The sequence below is a fragment of the Rhinoraja longicauda genome, chromosome 10 (assembly GCF_053455715.1).
Source record: "Rhinoraja longicauda isolate Sanriku21f chromosome 10, sRhiLon1.1, whole genome shotgun sequence".
NCBI classification, from domain to species: domain Eukaryota; kingdom Metazoa; phylum Chordata; class Chondrichthyes; order Rajiformes; family Arhynchobatidae; genus Rhinoraja; species Rhinoraja longicauda.
Genome location: NC_135962.1, coordinates 36,402,029 through 36,422,858, shown reverse-complemented (window position 1 = coordinate 36,422,858; position 20,830 = coordinate 36,402,029). Strand labels below are relative to the sequence as shown.

Below are 20,830 nucleotides of genomic sequence, written 5' to 3'. Positions count from 1 at the left end.
GCGATGGAAGGTCCCAGGGCCGAGCCGAGCAGGCCGATGAAGGTCCTAAGCCCTCACCGGGCGATGGAAAGTGCTGCGGCCGAGCCACGCAGGGCGATGAAGGCCCTGCGAACGGGTCGATCGAGCCTCGCGATTCGGGGCGGTCGAAGCTGCTACGGCTGGAGCTCCCGAAAGCCGGTCGCCAGCCAGGGACCTGCGAGCTCCCGAAGTTGCGGTCCACAGAGCCTGTGGTAAGTCCAGGTAAGTCCAGGTAAGATGGTGAGTCCAGGCCCTGCGACCGGAACCTTCAAGGTCGCTCCCAGCTGGAGGCCGCCAACTCCAACGGTGTTAGGCCGTAGCGCGAATGGAGATACGACACGGAAAAAGGTCGCATCTCCGTTGAGGAGGAGAGTTAGAAAATAGGTTTCCCCCACCTCCACCACCACCCCCCACATATACACAGCTAAAAACAGGTCAATACATACATTTAAACGGTAACAATAGACAAAGATGGAAAAAAGACAGACAGACTGCCGGTGAGCCGCAGCCACAAGGCGCAGCCGCGCCCCCTAGTAGTTGGCAGGTTGAAAAAAATACATTAAAAAAATATTTTGACAGGGGGTACTTGAATACGAAAGGTTTAGAGAGATATGGAGCCTGCTTTGATGAGCATCATAATGGCAGTGGACATCTGTATAGGAAAAGAAGTTAGACACAAAAAGCTAGAATAACTCAACGGGACAGGTAGCATCTCTGGAGAGAAGGAAAGGGTGATGTTTTGGATCAAAACCCTTCCTCAGACTACAGGAAAATCTGATTACAGGAGGAGGGAGTAAGTGAGAATTTTAAATGGAGGCACAAGAAACTGCAGATGCTGGAATCTTGAGCAAAACACAGTGCTGAAGGAACTCAGGAGGCCAGGCAGCTTCTGTGGAAGGAATGGACAGATGTTATTTTGATTCAGGACCATTATTCAGACTGAAGTCTAAAGTTCCTCCAGCCCCCTGCCAAGCCCCTCCAGCACTTTGTGTTGTTCTCAATAATTTTTAATAGTTTAGGTGTATGTTTATTATCGTAACATGTACTGAGGTACTGTGAAAAGGTTTGTTTTGCATGCTATCCAGTCAAATTGGATAATACTATGTATAAATACAATCAAGCCCAACACGGGTAAAATAGGTGGAAGGAAGAGAAAGTTAGAGTGCAGAATGTAGTTCTCCGCATTGTAGTGTAACAGTTCCAGAGAGAAAGTCCAATGTCCGCAATGAGGTGAGTCATAGAATCAAATCTGTACCATAGCGTGTGCAGGACCGTTCTGAAGCCTGATAACAGAGCGGAAGAACAATGTTCCTTATTGTTTTTTAAAATAATACTTCAAATTTTAAAAATAAACTTCATTAAGAATAAAAAAAATACAAAGCAGAAACTCTTCAGACATTCTTGGTGTCGATACATTCAATAGTATAATACTCAGTATTGTTTGTATCTCTCTTTACACAAACCACTCTTGCCTCTCGGTGTGAAATTCCTTGCCAGTGTGAGGGGTGGTGTCCCCACCAGACTTTGCTCCACAATTAATTTCTTGAAGAGAGGTGAACTGAAAAGAAGGCAAAAGGAAATGCAGATGCTGGTTTACACAAAAAAAGTGCTAGAGTAACTCAGCAAGTCAGGCAGCATTGCTAGAGGATATGGATAAGTGACATTTTGGGTCGGGACCCTTCTGTAGTAGTAGGCAGGACTGATTGTAGTAGGCAGGAGAAAGCTGGAAGAGAGGTGGGAGTAGGACAATGCCTGTCAAATGTAAGCCCATGCAGGTGAGGGTTTATTAAAATTGACAAATGAGTGGACAAAGGGCAGAAATGGGAAGAGTTTTGGAAACTCCGACTGGGAGTGGTGGTGGTGGAAGTATATACCATAGTGGTATTTAAGATACTTTTGGTACATAAGTATGGTGGGATATGGATTATATGCAGGCAGATAAGAGTTTGTCTTGGCATCATGTTTGGCACAGACATTGTGGGGTGAAAGACCTGTTCCTGTGCTGTACTATTCAAGACATAAGGTTGTGAGGTAAGGAAATAGGGCAAAATGTGGAAGAAGGAATATAGTTGGAAGAGGACAGCCGAAAGGGAAAACGTTGTTGTTGTTTAGTCATTTAAAATTGGAGAACGCAGTGTTCGTATCGTTGGGTTGTTTGCTACCAGAGCGGAATATGAGGCGTTGTTCCTCCAATTTGCGTGATCAGAAAAGAAGGCATGGGTTGGAGATGGGGACCATGCGGGAGTGGTGTGTATTTCCCCCTTTAAGGAGTGGGGCTGAACTGCGCCGGGATTGGCTGCAGCGCGGGACGGGCCGCTTTGGCAATAAAGTGAACGTCAGCGAGGCGACCGCGCGCGCGCCGCCACCACCACTGAGCCGGAGACAGGCGGAGAAACGACGACAGCAGCCGGGGCCCGGAGCCGCGCCGTCCCTTCTGCCCACGGGGGAGAGGTAAGCCCAGGCCGCAATCAATCCGCGGGGCCGTTTGAGGAACCGATCGCCCATCCCCACCCGCGAGGGAAGTGGCCATGATTGAGCGCGGGGTAGCAGGAGGCCGCGGCCTGGCCTGCGCTCTCCCTCCTGTGGGAGAAGCCGCTTGGTCTGAGCTGAGGGGCAGCGAGGGGGAAGGTGGACTTTCCCCGAGGATCGCCAAGGATCGGATGCTTGAGAGGACGGGACTATGTCAGCCTTGATGAGGCGATGGTGTTTCCAGGGCGTGACCTGTACACTGGGGTTTCCTGCACTCTCAGCAGTGTTGCCCTGCAGTGTGGAATAGTTGTCACCTGTCTTGTCTATCTCTCATTTCCTATTCTCGCCCATTTATGCTCAGTCACGCAGTACACTGTATTCTGGCATAGCTGCGATCACCATTCTCGCAATATTCGAGCACAAACTTCAAGTTATCTTAGTCTACAACGTTAATTAATTGTTGGCGAATATTATATTTAGCATATTAATTGGGAACCTAATTGCATTGTCGTGATTTCTCGTGAACACACCTTTTGGCTGGAAGGTGGGCGGGTCAATCAGACTATTTTTCTCATACCAGACACGCCCTTGAATTAAAACGTTGCGTGTGCTCGAATTTTATGGATGGTTCCTTTCCCAATTAATAGCATGACGTCGTACAAAATAATATTTGGAAAATACTGAATCAAAGAACATTTCTACTCGAGTATGTTTTTCGTTTTATGAGTTACCAATAACAAAAATGGTGACCTTCATTTGATAGTGATTGTTTAAATCCTCCATGAGAAGTTTTGCCAATGCTATTAGCAAGAAGTATTGATTAGAATAACTTGTATACAATGCAGTTTTAGTCCATGTATGTATTTATTATTTCGACGAATATGTTTCTCCAATTGTGTTCTACATTAGTGTTACCTTCAAACAAATTCCATGACTGAAATAGGGATTACTAAAGACAGCTGCTCAGTCTCCTTAATCCTTTGAAATATGTCTGGTTAGAATAAGGTGACCTTCTTGAAGTTTAATTTGCTGTAAAGTTATAATTCTTGCAGGAAATTGCATCCTCTAACATAGCTTGATCTTTACTATTAGATTCATAATAAGTTGATCACCCACATCTTCCATGGTCTTTTAGACATTTAGTAATTACACAAATTTATATGGAAAAAATCCATGACAGATGTCAACATACACTTTAAAAAAAAGTATTAAAAATTGTTTAGGACATAAATAAGAATTGAATTGTGTGTGTAATCCTGAGCCCATTTATCTCCCATTTTGAAATCTAACAGCTCTGCAGATTACACATGTCATCCCGAATGGAGTGTGTAAACTAGAGACACCCTAAAAGTGTTAAATTCCACAATTGTGATTAATTCTAGGTTAAAAATACTTCTGTTGCCAGTAGCTTTAGTCATGATGACTTAAAAGAAGGTTAATTGCCAATTCATGTTTGTGGAAGAAAAGCAAACTGCTTATGGAAATATCATATTCATTAATGTTGTTAAAGAAAGAACTTGGCACCTGTATTTCCCTTTCAAAATGGAACATGCCTGTCACTGCAGAGCAGTACTTGGCGATCAACTGATTTTGTTATTATTACTGATCTAACAATTAAGAGGCCTAGTGTAATAATGCAACAAATTAAGAGTTGAAACTCCACAATGTGGCTTGAATAATTTGAAGTCAGTTGAAAAAACTTGGAAGGAAAGAGATGGTATCTTTAATAAAAGATCTTTAAGGAAAGGAAAACTGAGTTGTTTCTGAGACCAGAGATACAATTGACTATGTTGAACTGTTGCATCAAACGTTTAATTGTACCAAAAAGTTTACTATCATCTTCAGTTTACTATCATCTTGATGTCTATTTTTTTTGTATTTATATAAAGAACCTTTTATTTTTTTCTGTCAAAAATTTAACAAGACACGGTGGTAATGCACTGTTATTAGACTAGTAAATGTCTATCGAGAGTCTTGAGTTTAAAGTAGGAAATAGCAGGAGTAGGATATTCAACACTTCATATCAATACTTTTGAGGTTTTAGAGGCTCTTAATTCTAGAAATTCCAGCATGGGGAATCTATCTATGTATCCACATCTATGTATGAGTCTATGATCTTCTGTGATTTGATGGTATAAATGGAGTGAAGGGTATCTACTCTTGGAACCAAATCCTGTTGCTCAGGAAATGCCAACTTAGAATTTACCTACCTAATTATTTGTAACTACACATTAATGTTGATTCATCTTTAAATTGACCCAGGCCCCTTTGAACACCAGCACCTTTCAATCCCTCACCATTTAAAAAACAGTTTTGCTGTTAAAGACCTTTTGAAAATCTAAACATATCATATGAGTTGTTTTCTTCTCTTTCTGCTTGATGCAGTCTTAGAAAAAAAAATCAATAGGTGAATGAAAGATGATCTTCCTTCCATAAGTCCATTTTGACTCTGCCAAATCCTGATTTTTAAAAATGTCCTGTTACCATTTCCTCCTTAACAGCATTTACCTTTCTGCTCTAATCATGCTAACTGATCTGTATACTCTATTTTCTCTTTCCCTCTTAAATATAGGAGTTATATTTACCATCTTCGAATCTGAAGGAACCATTTTGGAATCTATGGAAGAATGTAGGAACAAAGTACTGCATGTTAATACACAAAAGGACACAATGCTGGAGTAACTTTGGGCATCAGTCGGCAGCCCTTGAGAATGTGGATAAGTGACAATTCTGGTCAAGACCCAAAACATCACCTAGCCATGTTCACCAGGATGTTGCCTGACCCACTGAGTTATTCCAGCACTTTGTGTCCTTTCGAATGTATAGAATCTTGGAAAATAACCAGTGCATCTACAAAACTCACAGCTGTTTCCTTTGAAACCCAAGATGCTGATCATCAGGTCCTGGCAACTTCTTGGCCTATTTTTCTTCCACTACAATTTTTTATTTATTATTGCTAGTTTCTTTCAGCCTTTTATTTTACTATGACCTGCAGTTCTGCACAACTTCCATGAGGTTTTCTCAGTCTTCCATGAAAATTGATGCAAAAGATGTTTAATTTTAATGGTCTTTCCTTATTCCCCATTATAACTTCAATGTCACGCTGTACTGGATACATTGGACTTTGGTCATTTATTTCTTTGGTGTTTGTAGAGAGTCATGTTCTGTTTCTGTTTTCTCGTTAGCCTGCTATTGTATTTTACTTTCCCTTTCCTTATTAGTGCCATGGTTCTTTAGCTGAATTCCGACACCTATTTTTTGATCTTTGGGCTTGCTCTAACTGTGTTGACATCATTGTAAGCCTTTTCCTTGATTCTAATACTGTACTATTGTTAGGAAGGAACTGCAGATGCTGGTTTAAACCAAAGATAAACACAAAACGCTGGAGTAACTCAGCAGGCGAGGCAGCAACTTTGGAGAGAAGGAATGGGTGACGTTTCGGGCCTACACCCTTCTTCAGGCTGGAAGTCACGGGAAAGGGAAACGAGAGATAGAGATGATGATGTAGAGAGATCTAGAACAAATGAATGAAAGATATGCAAAAGAGTAACAATGATAGAGGAAACAGGCTATTATTAGCGGTTTACTAGGTGAGAACGAAAAGCTGGTGTGACTTGGGAACCATGCCAAATTAAACTGGTTCCTGCTGCTTCCACGTGGTTTTATTTCCTGCCTGTACATGAGTCTGTCCAAATTCCTGTTAACCATTGCTATTGAATTTGCTTTGACCAGTGAAGAGTTTCTCCTTGATTTGCATTCACCTCCATTTTACTGACATTCCAGAATTGCCATGTGGTGTCTTAGTGTTAAGGGCAATCATTCTCGTCTTGCCTCCTTGAATTTGATCCATACTTCCAGATGATTGAGTAATGAGTTAAATGATCCTGATAGAACCCTGCGGAGCATCAGTGTGCTGGTTATTGCTGCAGGTTATTGCTAAGCAATGGTATAGTTTCCATGACACTTTCGATCAATTTGAAAATAGAACAGTATAACACAGGAAGAGGTCCACAATATCTGTGCCAAACATGATACCAAATTAAACTAAACTTTGCCTGCATGAAATCCATATCCCTCCATTCCCTGCATATCCACGTGCTTGTCCAAAGGCCTCCAACACCACTATCATATATGCCTTCACCATCACCCCTGGTAGCAAGTTCCAGGCATGCACCACAGTGTATTAGAAAATAAGCTTAACCAGCACTCCTTTAAACTTTGCCCCCCTCACTTTAAAGCTTTGCCCTCTAGTCTTTGATATTTCCACCCTGGGGAGCACTGTTCTGACTGTCTACCCCATTTATGTCCCTCATAATTTTAAATACTTCTATTAGACCTTCCCTCAATCTCTGATGTTTCAGAGAAAACAATCGAAGTTTGTCCAACCTCTTCTTGCAGCTAATCCCCTCTAATTCAGGCAGCATTCTAATAAACCTCTTCTGCACCCTCTCGAAAGCCTCCACTTCCTTCCTATAAATGGGGCCACCAGAGTACAAAATACTCCAAATGTGGTCTAACCAAAGTCCTATAAAGCTTCAGAATAAATTTGCTGATTGACTTATTAAAGGGACAATTATTGACCAAAGATTAAGACAATGATGGTGTAACAAAGTACTTAAGTACATGTTAAGATACAACGCATCATTTTATTGCAGCAAGACCACAATTTTCTTGGTGGAGATTACTTTACACAGACCAGGCTCCTCCCTGAATTTTAAATTTCTATGTAGTGGCGTTCATTTCGGGGATTCCAACTGGGATGATAGTTTTAGGTCTGGTGGAAGGCCAAGCTGGGGTTTGTTTGGTCAGATCCACTGTACCCATATATGGATGTGTTTATTGAACACTGTCCTAGTAATGCGTTTATGAGTAAGACACTTGTCTAATGATGAGTGTGAAAGAATTTTTGTGGTTAGAAATGCTCAGTCATTTCATTTGGACCATCTCCTGGTGCTGCTATTGATTTGTTCTCATTTCCACTCTTCTAGTCATTCCAATTTCTTTCTGTTTATACCCATTTTGCTCACACCCCATCAAATAAAGAATGAAAATGAACTGTGTAAAGAAACTTATTGCATCTAATGCCTTGAATGGTGAAATCAAAATTGTGTTATGCATCTCAAATTATTTGTAATATGCCTTCTAATTTGTATAATCCAAATCAAGGTGTCATTTTAAATCTGTTTAGAACAGATCCACAATAACTTTAAATCCCAAATCGCTTTGTGTTTCATCTCACAGAGTACTCAAATCCATGAAAAGGTCAAGTGCAAAAGGCTTCATTCCAGGTGAACTGAGTGTAATGGGTGAAGCAATTTTAGTATTGTTTTTCACAGATTTCCTCCAACAATGCTTTGTTTGGTTTCAGAATACCATGCAACGTGTGCAAACAAACAAAAAACGCTGGGGGATCCTACTTGGTCAGGCAGCATCTATGGAGGGAAACGGTCCAATGGCATTTGGGTCCCAACCCAAAATGTTGTCTGTCCATTTCACTCTACAGATGCTGCCCGACCATAAAGTTCATCCAGCTTTGTTTTCCTTAAGCTTCCGCATCTGCAGTCTTTTATGTATCTTGCAGTCCTTTGTAGTACATGAGACAAGTTGCTAAGAAATCCTGGCCCTAATTACCTGAGTTAGCATGCCTCCATTTTGGAAAGACCAACCAACCTGGAAGAGAGATTTTCATAACCTTTTGTAGAAGCTGTTATAAAATACTAGATGTATGTGCACCCGTTGGGTGCAAATCTCTGCTGTGGGCAGTCCTGCGGGCGCGGCAACCCCCTTTCGGTGGAAACCTCTCCTGCGGGCACGGCAACCCTCCCCAACTGACGATCTGTGGACCCGTTGCCAGCTGGGGAGTGTCCCCCATGGGCGGGCGAGGGGGGAGAGCGAAGGAGAGAGGGAGCCACGCACCTCGGCCCCGTTGGGTGGAAACCTCTCCTTCGAGCCAGGCAACCCTCCCTCAACTGACCATCCGTGGACCCGCTGCCGGCTGGGGAGTGTCCCCCGTAGGCGGGTGAGGGGGGGAGAGGGAGCCAATCACCTCGGCCCTGTGAGGCCAGTGCTGCGGGCAGAGCGAACTGTGGATCCAAAACGTCTCCTGCAGCTCGGCGGCAAACGGCGGCGATGGCCGTCTTGTTTGACCCTCTGCCACTGCGCTGCACCATGGGAGGAAGGTCAGGCGCGGGGCACGCTGGGACGGGTGCCGGTCCTCCCGGCGGGAGGGGGGGGGAAGCGCATTTATTAAAGTTTTAGCTAGCAGCGGCAGCTCGTCAGCTGAGCAACCCCCCCCTCATTGGCCGCCACAGCGGCAGCTCGTCGGCTCAGCTGCCCACTCCTGTCATTCTGGAAGGTCCCGCCGCCGCCAGCCATCGTGCCCCCCCCCCCCCCCCCACCACTCATTGGCCTCCGCTCCTGTCACTCGGGCGGGTCCCATTCTGATGTCGAATGCGCTGACGGCCAAGGTAAGTTGAAAAGTGATTTTTTAAACTTTAAAAAGATTAATTTTAAACTTTAAAAGATAATGGTGATTAAGGTGGTGCTAAAATTGTCGCGCTATCGTGTACCGTTTTGGGTGTATTTCCAGAACAAATTTTAAATTTATCCACATACCCACAAACAAGATGAGAGTTTTAGTAATATACGAGACCAAGTGGACTCATTGGGCCCATTCCTCGTTGGGTTCCCATCGTGATGTGGGAAAATCGTGTTTGTTCTTTAAAATAAACGGTGTTTTTTTCTTAAAAATAAAATAAATATTATCTGGAAAGTTTTTGCTTTTTATGGTTCAAATCCTCTCTTGGCGATCCTCGACACTGTGCCCTCATTGAGCAGCAGCGTCAGCTCGACTGCGACGGCAGTTGCTTTTAGCGGAAGAAACCACTCCCCCACGTGGGACCCGGACCAATCAGGCATCAAGCGGGCGGTTGGAGCCAATCATTCGAACCGACGTGGGGACCTGGGCCAATCGGGCATTAAGTGGGAAATTGGAGCCAATCATTCGACCCGACGTGGGGACCTGGGCCAATCGGGCGTCGAGCGGGAGGTTGTAGCCAATCAATGGACCACATGTGGGGGTGAGTGGCAGGAGCGTATTGAGGACGTGCTAGCGACCAATCAGAGTTGGGAACGCTGGCGCTCCCCCAGGTGGGACCTGGACCAATAGGGCGTCGGTTGTGAGGTCGGAGCTGAACACAAAATGGCAACCCTCCTCCAACTGCGCTCACGCCGGAGCTAAGAACAACATGGCAACTCTCCCCCAACCGCGTACGCACGGATGTGGCAGCCATCCGTTGGACCCCAAAGCTCTCCTGCATTGGTGTTGCACCCTCCCCTCCCCACCCCCTCTCCAATGCCCACCCCCCCACTCAATCCCTCCTTCCATCCTCCTCCCTCCCCCCCCACTCACCTACTCCCTCACCCCCCCCTACTGACCCACTCCATCCCCCCCACTCCCCTCCTCGCCCACCCTGACTTCCCCCCACTCCTCCCTCCCCCTCCCCTCCTCCTCCTCCCCACCCCCAATCCCCCCTCCCCTCTACAACCATGTGTGCGATTGTAGTCCGGTGATTGTCTGGTGCGCTGGGGCCTGGTGGGAGCTGGGAATATACCCCAGGGCGGGCAGTGCGGCGGCGGGAGGAGCGCACAACATGATGGAGCGCGAGGAGAAGGAGAGCAGACACCATTTTTGTTGGCGTCATCGACGATGTCGTTGGTTAAAGCGGGCACTGGAGGAGGCGCGGGAGGAGGAGGAGAAGAAACTGCCCACTGGGGGTTGTAGTCTGGTGATGGTACGGGGTAGTGGGCCCAGGCAGGAGCGGGGACTCGACGACGCCGTCGGTTGAAGCGGGTGTTGGAGGAGACGGAGGGGAACGATGAGACGACCGTCTTCCTCCTGCTCGGAGTCTCTCCCGGGAGCGGGAGAGGAAAGGGGAGAGGGAGCCACTCACCCCAGCCCCGGGCGGACATCGTGGAGGCTAGCAGCAGGAGAGCGGCCTTCCTGCCAGCGGCCATCTTCTTTTGCCTTCTCTGTCACCAAGCTGCACCATGGGAGGAATGTCCGCGCTGCACCACGGGAGGAAAGTCAACTCTCCCCCAATTGCGCACGCGTGGAACCTGCGGCCATCTTAGCGTTGTGACGCAAGATGAACACGTAAGTATCGGATCAATGGGCCCCAACTGCGCAGGAGCGGACGTGTTGGTTCCCATTGTGCCGTTGGACACGTGGAACCGTTGGGTTCCCATTGTGGCGTTATATGCGGGTGATAGCCAAAAGGAGATGGAAAAGTGATTTTTTTAACTTTAAAAAGTTATTTTGAAAGATTAAAAAGAGAAAAAAATTCTAAATATAACACTTATTTAAACCCCAGGACAATGGTAAGGTGGGCCTAAAATTATGGCGCTATCGTGTACCGTTTTGGCTGTATTTTGGGTACAAAAACATACAAATATGCACACAGGCAAACAAGATGACAGTTTTAGTAATATAATGATATATACCAGACCAAGTGGACCCGTTGGGCCCAAAGCTCTCCTGCATTGGTGCAGCACCCCCTCCTCTTCCCCTCCTCTTCCCCTCCTCTTCCCCTCCTCTTCCCCTCCTCTTCCCCTCCTCTTCCCCTCCTCTTCCCCTCCTCTTCCCCTCCTCTTCCCCTCCTCTTCCCCTCCTCTTCCCCTCCTCTTCCCCTCCCCCCTTCCACTCCCCTTAAGAACAGGATGGAAATTAGTGGTGAAATTGATGAAGTCGGTAAGTTCTGCATGGGTACAAGAGGTCACACCAATCCAGTCGTCAATGTAGTGGAACGAGAGTTTGGGGATAGGGACAGTGTATGCCTGGAATAGGGATTGTTTGACGGACCCTACAAAGAGGCAGGCACAGCTAGGGTCCATGTGAGTGCCCATAGCTACGCCTTGGATTTGGAGGAAGAGTCAAAGGAGAAGTTGTTGAGGGTAAGGAACAGCTGTGCTAGGCGGAGGAGAGTATTGGTAGCTGGAAATTGGCTGGTTCTGCGGTCGAGGAAGAAACGGAGGGCTTTACGACTCTCCTGGTGGGGGATGGAGGTGTAGAGTGACTGGACATCCATAGTAAAGATGAGGAAATGGGGGCCTGGAAAACGGAAGTTATTGAGGAGACGAAGAGCATGTGAGGTGTCTTGGGCATAGGTAAGGAGGGATCGGACCAGGGGGGATAGGATGGAGTCGAGGTAGGTGGAAATTAATTCGGTGGGACATGAACAGGCAGAAACAATGGATCTGCCAGGACAGTTCTGTTTGTGGATTTTGGGGAGAAGGTAAAAACGGGCTGTGCGGGGCTGAGGAACGATAAGGTTGGAGGCTTTAGGGGGCAGAGAGCCGGAATAGATGAGATCAGTAATGGTGTTGGAGATTAAGGCCTGTGGCGTCATGGTCCAATGATAAGTAGGAGGAGGAGTCTGAGAGTTGTCGTCTAGCCTCAGTCCGGTAGAGGTCAGCGCGCCAGACAACCACGGCACCTCCCTTGTCGACAGTTATCTTGGCATTATGTTTCACACAGACAAAGTGGGCCGAAGGGCCTGTCCCAGTGCTGTGCTGTTCTATATTCCAGCAACTATTTCAACTGTGGCTGCAGATCTCTAAAGCAAGACATTTTGATATCAAACTTATTAGTTGTGCTTCAGATATGATGAACAAAGCAGCCCTACCCTTGTCGATCATTAAAAAATACCAGCAGTTCTTGTGTCTTTAAAGGACTAACTATCACTTTTCTCCAGCCTATCTTGAAATGATAATCCTATTGTTCGTATTAATTTTGTGGTAAAAACACATAGTGGCTCATTTGCATAATCTTTGTATATCATCACTGTTGAAAGCATTTGTAGAAGCAGGCATAGGATCTGTCTGGTAGCAGTTCAATAGGTGACATTCATTTGACAGTTGTGAATTTGCACTTTCTATTTGAGATTGACTTTCATTGTTTGATCTGCACATTTGAGAAAAAAGTTAGTCTAATTCACTTTAATCAATCTCATTTGAATGAGTGGACTTAGAAAAAAAGAGGCATTGACAAAACATTTTAAAAGCTCTGATTACTGTATCAAAAAATAGATTTGTTGAAGTAAATAGCCAGGCTAATTCTATTTTTAAAACTTTTCCTTTTAAAGTTTTAGTTGACTAGTCACTTGTCAAGCTTATTGCAGAGAGGATTGTTGCACAATCATTTCTATTAAAGCAGTGTTCGGATTTGTATAATTCTTTCAAGGTCACAGCTGTCCAAACCAATTGAGAAACCAAAGTAAAGGACACTAATCAGTTAATTAGTTTCATTGGAGTATTGGAATAATGATGCACCTGTTGCAAAGAAACATAGGACTTCCATGATCTTTCCAGATGTTTGAAACTGCTTGTTCTTATTTTGTCCTCTGTGTTAGAAAATAAACAGAACAGCATAGGAACAGGCCATTCAGCCCACTATGTCTGTGTTGAACTGATACCAAGGTAAACAAATTTCTGCCTACACGTGATCTATGTCCCTCCAATCCGTTTATCCATGTGCCTACATAAAAGCCGTTTAAATAGCACTATTGTATCTCCACCACCATCCCCAGCAGCAGCACATTCCAGGCGCACACCACATCTGTGTGGAAAAGAAAACTTGCCCCACATACCTCGTTTAATAATTGCCCCTCTCACCATAAAGCAATACTCTCTTATCCATGACATTTCCATGTGGGGGGGGAGGGTGGTGTGATGAAGTTCTGACTGTCTATCCTGTCTATGCCTCTCATAATTTTATATATATCTATCAGGTCTCGCTTCAACTTCCAGAGAAAACAATCTGTTTGTCCAACTTCTTCTTGCAGCTCATACCCTCTAATCTGGGCAGCATTCTGGAAAAGTTTCTGGTAAGTTTTTTATGGGAAATCTTAAAATTTGTTGATTGTAATATTTAATGCTGAGTTGGTAAGGTTATTAACTCTAAGGTTTTGATCACCATGCCACCGTATAAAGGTTACCTCAATCTGATCTTTCCTTGACAGATTGGGGGGAAAATAATGGCTTATCTTTGGGTTTGAATATTCCAATAGATTTATAACCTACATTTGTTTTTAAATCATCTGAAACTCTGCTTACCATTATGTTCCATTCATCTATCTCGCTCCTCTTATATAAACATAGCACAAAAAGTAAGGAAATTTGTGTTTGGTAGATTATTTCTTTGTTGTAACAATGCTTATCATATCATATCATATATATACAGCCGGAAACAGGCCTTTTCGGCCCTCCAAGTCCGTGCCGCCCAGCGATCCCCGCACATTAACACTATCCTACACCCACTAGGGACAATTTTTACATTTACCCAGCCAATTAACCTACATACCTGTACGTCTTTGGAGTGTGGGAGGAAACCGAAGATCTCGGAGAAAACCCACGCAGGTCAAGGGGAGAACGTACAAACTCCTTACAGTGCAGCACCCGTAGTCAGGATCGAACCTGAGTCTCTGGCGCTGCATTCGCTGTAAAGCAGCAACTCTACCGCTGCGCTACCGTGCCGCCCAATAAATGCTTCTTGGCAATAAATCTTATACCGTAGGAAAGCCTGTTTATTTCCCTTTTAAATGGTGCCACATTTGTAAGGAACATGCATTTGTGGGATGAGCAGCAGAGCTGAGTATATGGGTTGCGCCCATGAAAAATTTGCCAAATCTCTGCCAATGCCAAACAGCTTATTCTGCTGTTGCTATTGACTCTTGTTTTGAGCTTCTGGTACCCCCAGGTGCTGACAATCAGGTGCCTGATTGGCACCTGATTGGCAGCATCTGTGAGCATGGGCCCTGCTACAGTGGTCAGTAGGTGTCTGCTCCAAGAATCGGCATGCCACGTTTGACTGATCTGGATAGGGCCCGTGCGATAGGGCAACTTCAAGCTGGTGTTCCGCAAAACTAAGTTGCGGCATTATTTGGAGTGAGCCCTAATACCATCTCCAAAGTGAAGGCCAAGTTCCATATAACGGGGGATGTCAGAGACAGGCCGCGAAGTGGGCGTCCCAAGAAGACGACACCCGAAGAAGACCGTTTCCTCACCCTGTCAGCACTTAGGAACCGTAGGCTGTCTTCTACAGATTTTCAGTCAAGGTTTGCAGGACGATATGCCCGACGGCTCTCTGCCCAGACAATTCGGAACAGACTGCACGCAGCCGATCTCCGGTCTCATAGGGCTGCCAGGAGGCCTGCCATGACTGCCCTTCACCGTGAGGCCCGTTTGCGCTGGTGTCGGCAACACGTGCACTGGAACCTGAACATGTGGAGGAACGTTATGTTCAGCGATGAATCCAGATTCTGCCTACGGCAGTTGGATCATAGGGTCAAAGTGTGGAGAAGACGCGGAGAACGCTATGCTGATTGCTGCACCGATAGAGTAACATCTTTTGGTGGAGGCAGTGTGATGGTGTGGGGCGGCATCTCCCTCACTGGAAAAACGAGGCTTGTCATCATTGGAGGCAATCTCAATACAGAGAGATATCGAGATGAGATTCTGCAACCAGTGGCAATCCCATATCTCCACAGTCTGGGACCGAACTCTATCCTCCAAGATGACAATGCTCGCCCCCACAGAGCAGGGTTTCTCAGAGACTACCTCCAGAATTTGGGAGTGGAGAGGATGGAATGGCCTGCCAGCAGTCCTGACCTCAACCCCATTGAACACTTGTGGGATCAGCTTGGGCGTGCTGTTCGTGCCAGAGTGACCAACACAACCACGTTGGCTGACTTGCGACAAATGCTGGTTGAAGAATGGGATGCCATCCCACAACAGTGTGTGACCAGGCTGGTGACCAGCATGAGGAGGAGGTGCCAGGCTGTTATGGCTGTGTATGGTTCTTCCACACGCTACTGAGGCTCCTGTTTATTAAATGAATAAATTGTTAAATTGCCAATATGTCTTGTTTCTTCAGACTTCAATCATCCAATCCACCAAACAACACCGAAGCAGATTTTTCATGGGCGCAACCCACATACTCAGCTCTGCTGCTCATCGCACAAATGCATGTTGTTTACAAATGTGGCACCATTTAAAAGGGAAATAAACAGGCTTTCCAACGGTATAAGATTTATTGCCAAGAAGCATTGTTACAACAAAGAAATAATCTACCAAACACAAATTTCCTTACTTTTTGTGCTATGTTTATATATATATATATTGGGTTCTCGGTAGATAAACACTTGATTTTTTTCTTTTTTTTTCCTCCAAATCTTTGCACATGCTCTCCCCTTTATCTCTTCTAGCCCACAACCCCCCAAATTAACTGTAATTCTATAATTCTGGTGCACATTTAATCTCCCAAACATTGGTGGTGAGCCTTGAGGGACCAAGGTCCTGAGCTCTTGAAGTCCTTCCCTAAACCATGTTTCCTATCGAGCTATTTAAACACTGTTATATAAATAAAACTTCCCTTTGAACAAATGTTTAGTTACCTACCCTATTCTCTCCAGGAATGAGAGATGCTTGCAGCCCTAACTGTGTTTATAATCAAACATGTATTCTATTTTTTCCCCATGTAAATTTGAAGCATAGCGTTCTGATCAGCCATCTTTGTAGCTTTTCTCCTTTCGATTACACTATGTATTGCTTAGTTCAGTCAAACATCTGCACTGCTGCTATGAAATCAAAAGCAAATATTTCCAATTTAAGTACCTCTTTTTATCGGGAACGATCATAACTTTTGGCTGCTTGAAATTCTTTAAGATTGATTTATCAATTACATTTGGAAAAGTGCATCTATAAATTTTTGAACAATCTTTCTCTGGAGAGTTGTACTTAAATTTTATTGAAATCAATAACCCATCCTGGGGTCTTGTGAAACGTTGCCACACTGAAGCGTTTGTTATCTGTGCTTCCCGCTCAACAAATGCTTCCCGACCTGCTGAAAATTTCCAGCATTTTCTGTTTTATTACTGTTCTCAAATATTTACCTCGGCAGCTTAACCGCACTGTGCAATTATGTGGAGGACCTCAGCAATGTTGGGAGCCAGAAGTTGTGTGTCAATTTGTTCCGGAGCTCTATAAATCCAGAAAGAACTGATGTTTTTTCTCTCTTATTGAAATGTATTTTTTCTTTTCTTTCAGATATTGCAATAGACATAGCAAAGAGCCATGGAATTTTATGAGTCTCAATATCTCCTCCTTATTATCCCAGCTGTGGTCATTGCCATAATATTTCTGTTCTTCTGGCTGTTTATGAAGGAAACTTCATACGATGAAATACTTGCTAAACAAAAACGTGATGCAAAACCTGTTTCAGCAAAAATTGACAAAAAGAAAAATGAAAAGAAAAAAAACAAGAAGAAAGACAACGCAAATGGTAACATGCACGAATCAGATTCTGAGAGTGCAATACGAGACTCTGAATTGGTGGAGGCGTTGATACCCGATGAAGAGACGCCTGTTGATATTACGCCACCTCTGGCTGAAATTCTACCTGGGCTCAAAGAAAGAAAGAAGAAAGATAAGAAATCATCAAGACCCATGTCTGAGGATCCTTTGGGGAGGGATTTTGAAGGATCGAAACATGTTGCCAAAAAAAATGAGCCTCTCACAGTTACGAAACAACCTAGTCCTCCAGAAGCTTCCAGTTTTAAGAAAAAATCTGGACAGAAAAAGCAGAAGAATGAAGCGGGTAAGTTGTTGTTATTGTCTCCCACCACGCTTTTGTAATCTTATCTTATTATGCTTGCAACCAATCACTTATCTATTGTAAGCCTCAATAAATTGAGAAATGCGATTAGAATGATTCAACAAATAATTTGCATTTTGTGTTGCCACCAAATATGAATCTCTGCTATTTTAAATCTCTAATACTATTTGCCTCGGTATTCCCTCACTCCTGTTTCATCCCATCAAAGTAATAAAAAGCTTAGTGTGTGACATGATAGATTTGATGTTAAATTATTCAATCTTTCCATCTGCCGTTGTTATTGATTAATAACCAGGTTATGGTGCTTAAAAAAATAATTTGGGATTTGAATTTGAATATTTTTTATTAGCCAAGTATGTATACATACAAGGAATTTGCCTTGGTGCTTTACCCGCAAGGATTAAAACACAATATACAGTAGACAATTAAAAATAACACATTATAATTTAAACATATGAAAATATAATACCAGAGCAAAAAGAGGCTCCAGACTTCTGGGTGTTGAGTAGAGCTACTGTTTGTGGAAAAAAGCTGTTTTTATGTCTGGCTGTGGTGGCTTTGATAGTCCGGAGTCGTCTCCCAGAGGGAAGTGCTTCAAAGCGTTTGTGGCCTGGGTGAGAGGGGTCTGAGATGATCTTGCCCGCCCGCTTCCTGGCCCTTGCAGTGTACAGTTCGTCAATGGGGGGGGGAAAGGTTGCAGCCAACAACCTTCTCAGCTGATCGAATGATGCGCTGCAGTCTCCGGATGACGTGCTTGGTGGCTGAGCTATGATGGAGAAGGTGAGGACAGATTATGATAGTAGTGTTAAAACTGGACCATCATTGCCTGTGGCAGGTTGTGTTTTCTCAGCTGCCGTACGAAGTACATGCTCTTTTGGGCCTTTTTGACTGTTGAGTCGATGGTGGCCTCCCATTTAAGGTCCCTGGAGATGATGGTTCCAAAGAACTTGTATGACTCCACAGTTGTGACTGTTGTGTTGTTGATGATGAGTGGGGGGAGGGGAGGGGGAGCTCTCCTAAAGTCCACAATCAATTCCACTGTCTTAAGAGCATTGAGCTCCAGGTTGGTGCAATGGTACCAGGATGCCAGCTGGGTCACCTCCTGTCTGTAGTCAGATTCCTCCTCATCCTGGATCAGGTTGTGTCGTCCGCAAACTTGAGAAGCTTGACAGAGGAGTCTGGAGGTGCAGTCGTTAGTGTGGAAAGAGTAAAGATGAGGGGAGAGTACGCAGCCTTGCGATGCTCCTATGCTGAAGGTCAGCGGGTCTGAGATGTACTTTCCCAGCCTCACATGCTGCTTCCTGTCAGGAAGTTGATGGTCCACTGACAGAGGGGTTCAGGCACAGTCAGCTGGATGAGTTTGGAGTGTAGCAGCTCTGGCACAATGGCATTGAATGTAGAGCTAAAATCAACAAACAGAATCTTTGCATAGATCCCCTGGCAGTCTAGGTGCTGGAGGATGAATAAGTGCAAGCCGAGGTTGACTGGGTCATTTACTGCTCTATTGGCCCAATATGCAAACTGCAGTGGGTCCATCAGGGGGTTTATGATACTTTTCAGGTGGGCCAGCACAAGTCTTTCAAGTGTTTTCATGATTACACAGGTAAGTGTGACAGGCCTGTAGTTATTAAGACCAGTAATCCTTGGCTTTGGGTACAGGAACAATGGAGACTTTGGGACAGTGGACAGTGCAGGGGCAGGGACTGATGCAGGTTTGCAGGGACTGATGGAAAATGTTTGTGTAGACAGGTACCAGTTGTTCGGCACAGAGCTTGAGGGTAGAGGGGGAATCATTGTCCGGTCCTGGAGATTTCCGGCTTTTCTGTCTCCTGAGTAGCTTTTCCACCTCCTCAATTTCTATTGTTAGTGATGGAGAAGTGGCCGGACTGATGTTGGGCAGCAAGGAGGAGGTGGGTAATGGAGGAGGGCCCAGTCTTTGCAAACTGGGGGGGGGTTCCTCTTGTAGCTGGTGATTTCTTGCAAGCCCTTCCACACTGAAGCTGAATCATGAGCTGAGAACTTGCTCCTCAACTCCTGAGAGTACATTTCCTTGCCAGCTCTGATTCCTCTTAGACAATAGACAATAGGTGCAGGAGTAGGCCATTCGGCCCTTCGAGCCATCACCGCCATTCAATGTGATCATGGCTGATCATTCACAATCAGTACCCCGTTCCTGCCTTCTCCCCATACCTCCTGACTCCGCTATCATTAAGAGCTCTATCTAGCTCTCTCTTGAAAGCATCCAGAGAATTGGCCTCCACTGCCTTCTGAGGCAGGGAATTTCACAGATTTACAACTCTCAGCTTGTAATTGGCCTGCCTGCAGAGGTCTGCATCCCCGCTTCTGTAGCCCTCATCTTTAGACTGGCGGAGTTGTCTGAGTTCTGCTGTATACCAAGGCTTGTCGTTGTTGAACAGATAATTCACAACAATAAATTAACTATTTGGCCCTGGTGTAGAAATTGGTTTGATATCAAAAGCAGAGCAATATGAATATACCTGGACCTCAATATCATTTATGGTGATTACGTGTGTATGAAGTGTGCAAAAGTTACCCTGTAGTTCAATGCTACATTCAGGAGGAAGGAAATATTCTGGATCTGATCTTACTTATGTAGTGGCGAAGGTGGTAATGGATGATGGATAATAACAGGCAAGCTTAGATGAAAGAACAAATGAGAGTAGCAAGGGAGACGCAAGGCACTGCAGATGCTGGAAATTTGAGCAAAACACAAAGTACTGGAGGATTCAGTGGGTCGTGCAGTAACTGTAGAGGGAATGGACAGACGATGTTTAGACCTGTTTTCAGACTGATTGTTGTGGGGTGGTGAAAGCCGCAAAAAAAGCGGTGGGTGGGGAGGGGGAAACAAAGCCTGGCAGGTGAGTTTAGAAGGATGAGAGAGGATCTTATAGAAACATGTAAAATTATAAAAGGACTGGACAGGCTAGATGCAGGAAAAATGTTCCATTTAAAACTGACGTGTCCAACCCCTTAATAATCTTTTATGTTTCAATTAGATCCCCTCTCATCCTTCTAAATTCCAGTGTATACAAGCCTAGTCGCTCCAGTCTTTCAACATACGACAGTCCCGCCATTCCGGGAATTAACCTAGTAAACCTACGCTGCACGCTCTCAATAGCAAGAATATCCTTCCTCAAATTTGGAGACCAAAACTGCACACAGTACTCCAGGTGCGGTCTCACGAGGGCCCTGTACAACTGCAGAAGGACCTCTTTGCTCCTATACTCAACTCCTCTTGTTATGAAGGCCAACATTCCATTGGCTTTCTTCACTGCCTGCTGTACCTGCATGCTTCCTTTCAGTGACTGATGCCCTAGGACACCCAGATCTCGTTGTATGTCCCCTTTTCCTAACTTGACACCATTCAGATAATAATCTGCCTTCCTATTCTAACCACCAAAGTGGTTAACCTCACACTTATCTACATTAAACTGCATCTGCCATACATCCACCCACTCACACAGCCTGTCCAAGTCACCCTGCAACCTCATAGCATCTTCCTCACAGTTCACACTGCCACCCAGCTTTGTGTCATCTGCAAATTTGCTAATGTTACATTTAATCCCTTCATCTAAGTCATTAATGTATTTGCAAATAGCTGCGGTCCCAGCACCGAGCCTTGCGGTACCCCACTAGTCACTGCCTGCCATT

At 44.9% G+C, this 20,830-nt stretch overlaps 1 protein-coding gene across 3 annotated transcripts in view; it reads left to right on the top strand.

Annotated features, from left to right (window-relative positions):
* The first annotated feature begins 2,346 nt into the window (after positions 1–2,346).
* The window catches only part of ktn1 (kinectin 1), a 100,689-nt gene continuing 82,205 nt past the window's right edge, over positions 2,347–20,830 (top strand). For all 3 annotated transcript variants that reach the window (XM_078406650.1, XM_078406649.1, XM_078406648.1), the window contains exons 1-3: positions 2,347–2,469; positions 13,275–13,370; positions 16,591–17,140. In XM_078406650.1, coding sequence (XP_078262776.1) covers positions 16,618–17,140 — 523 coding nt within the window. In that variant the 5' untranslated portion in view covers positions 2,347–2,469; positions 13,275–13,370; positions 16,591–16,617. The remainder of the gene's footprint in view (positions 2,470–13,274; positions 13,371–16,590; positions 17,141–20,830) is intronic.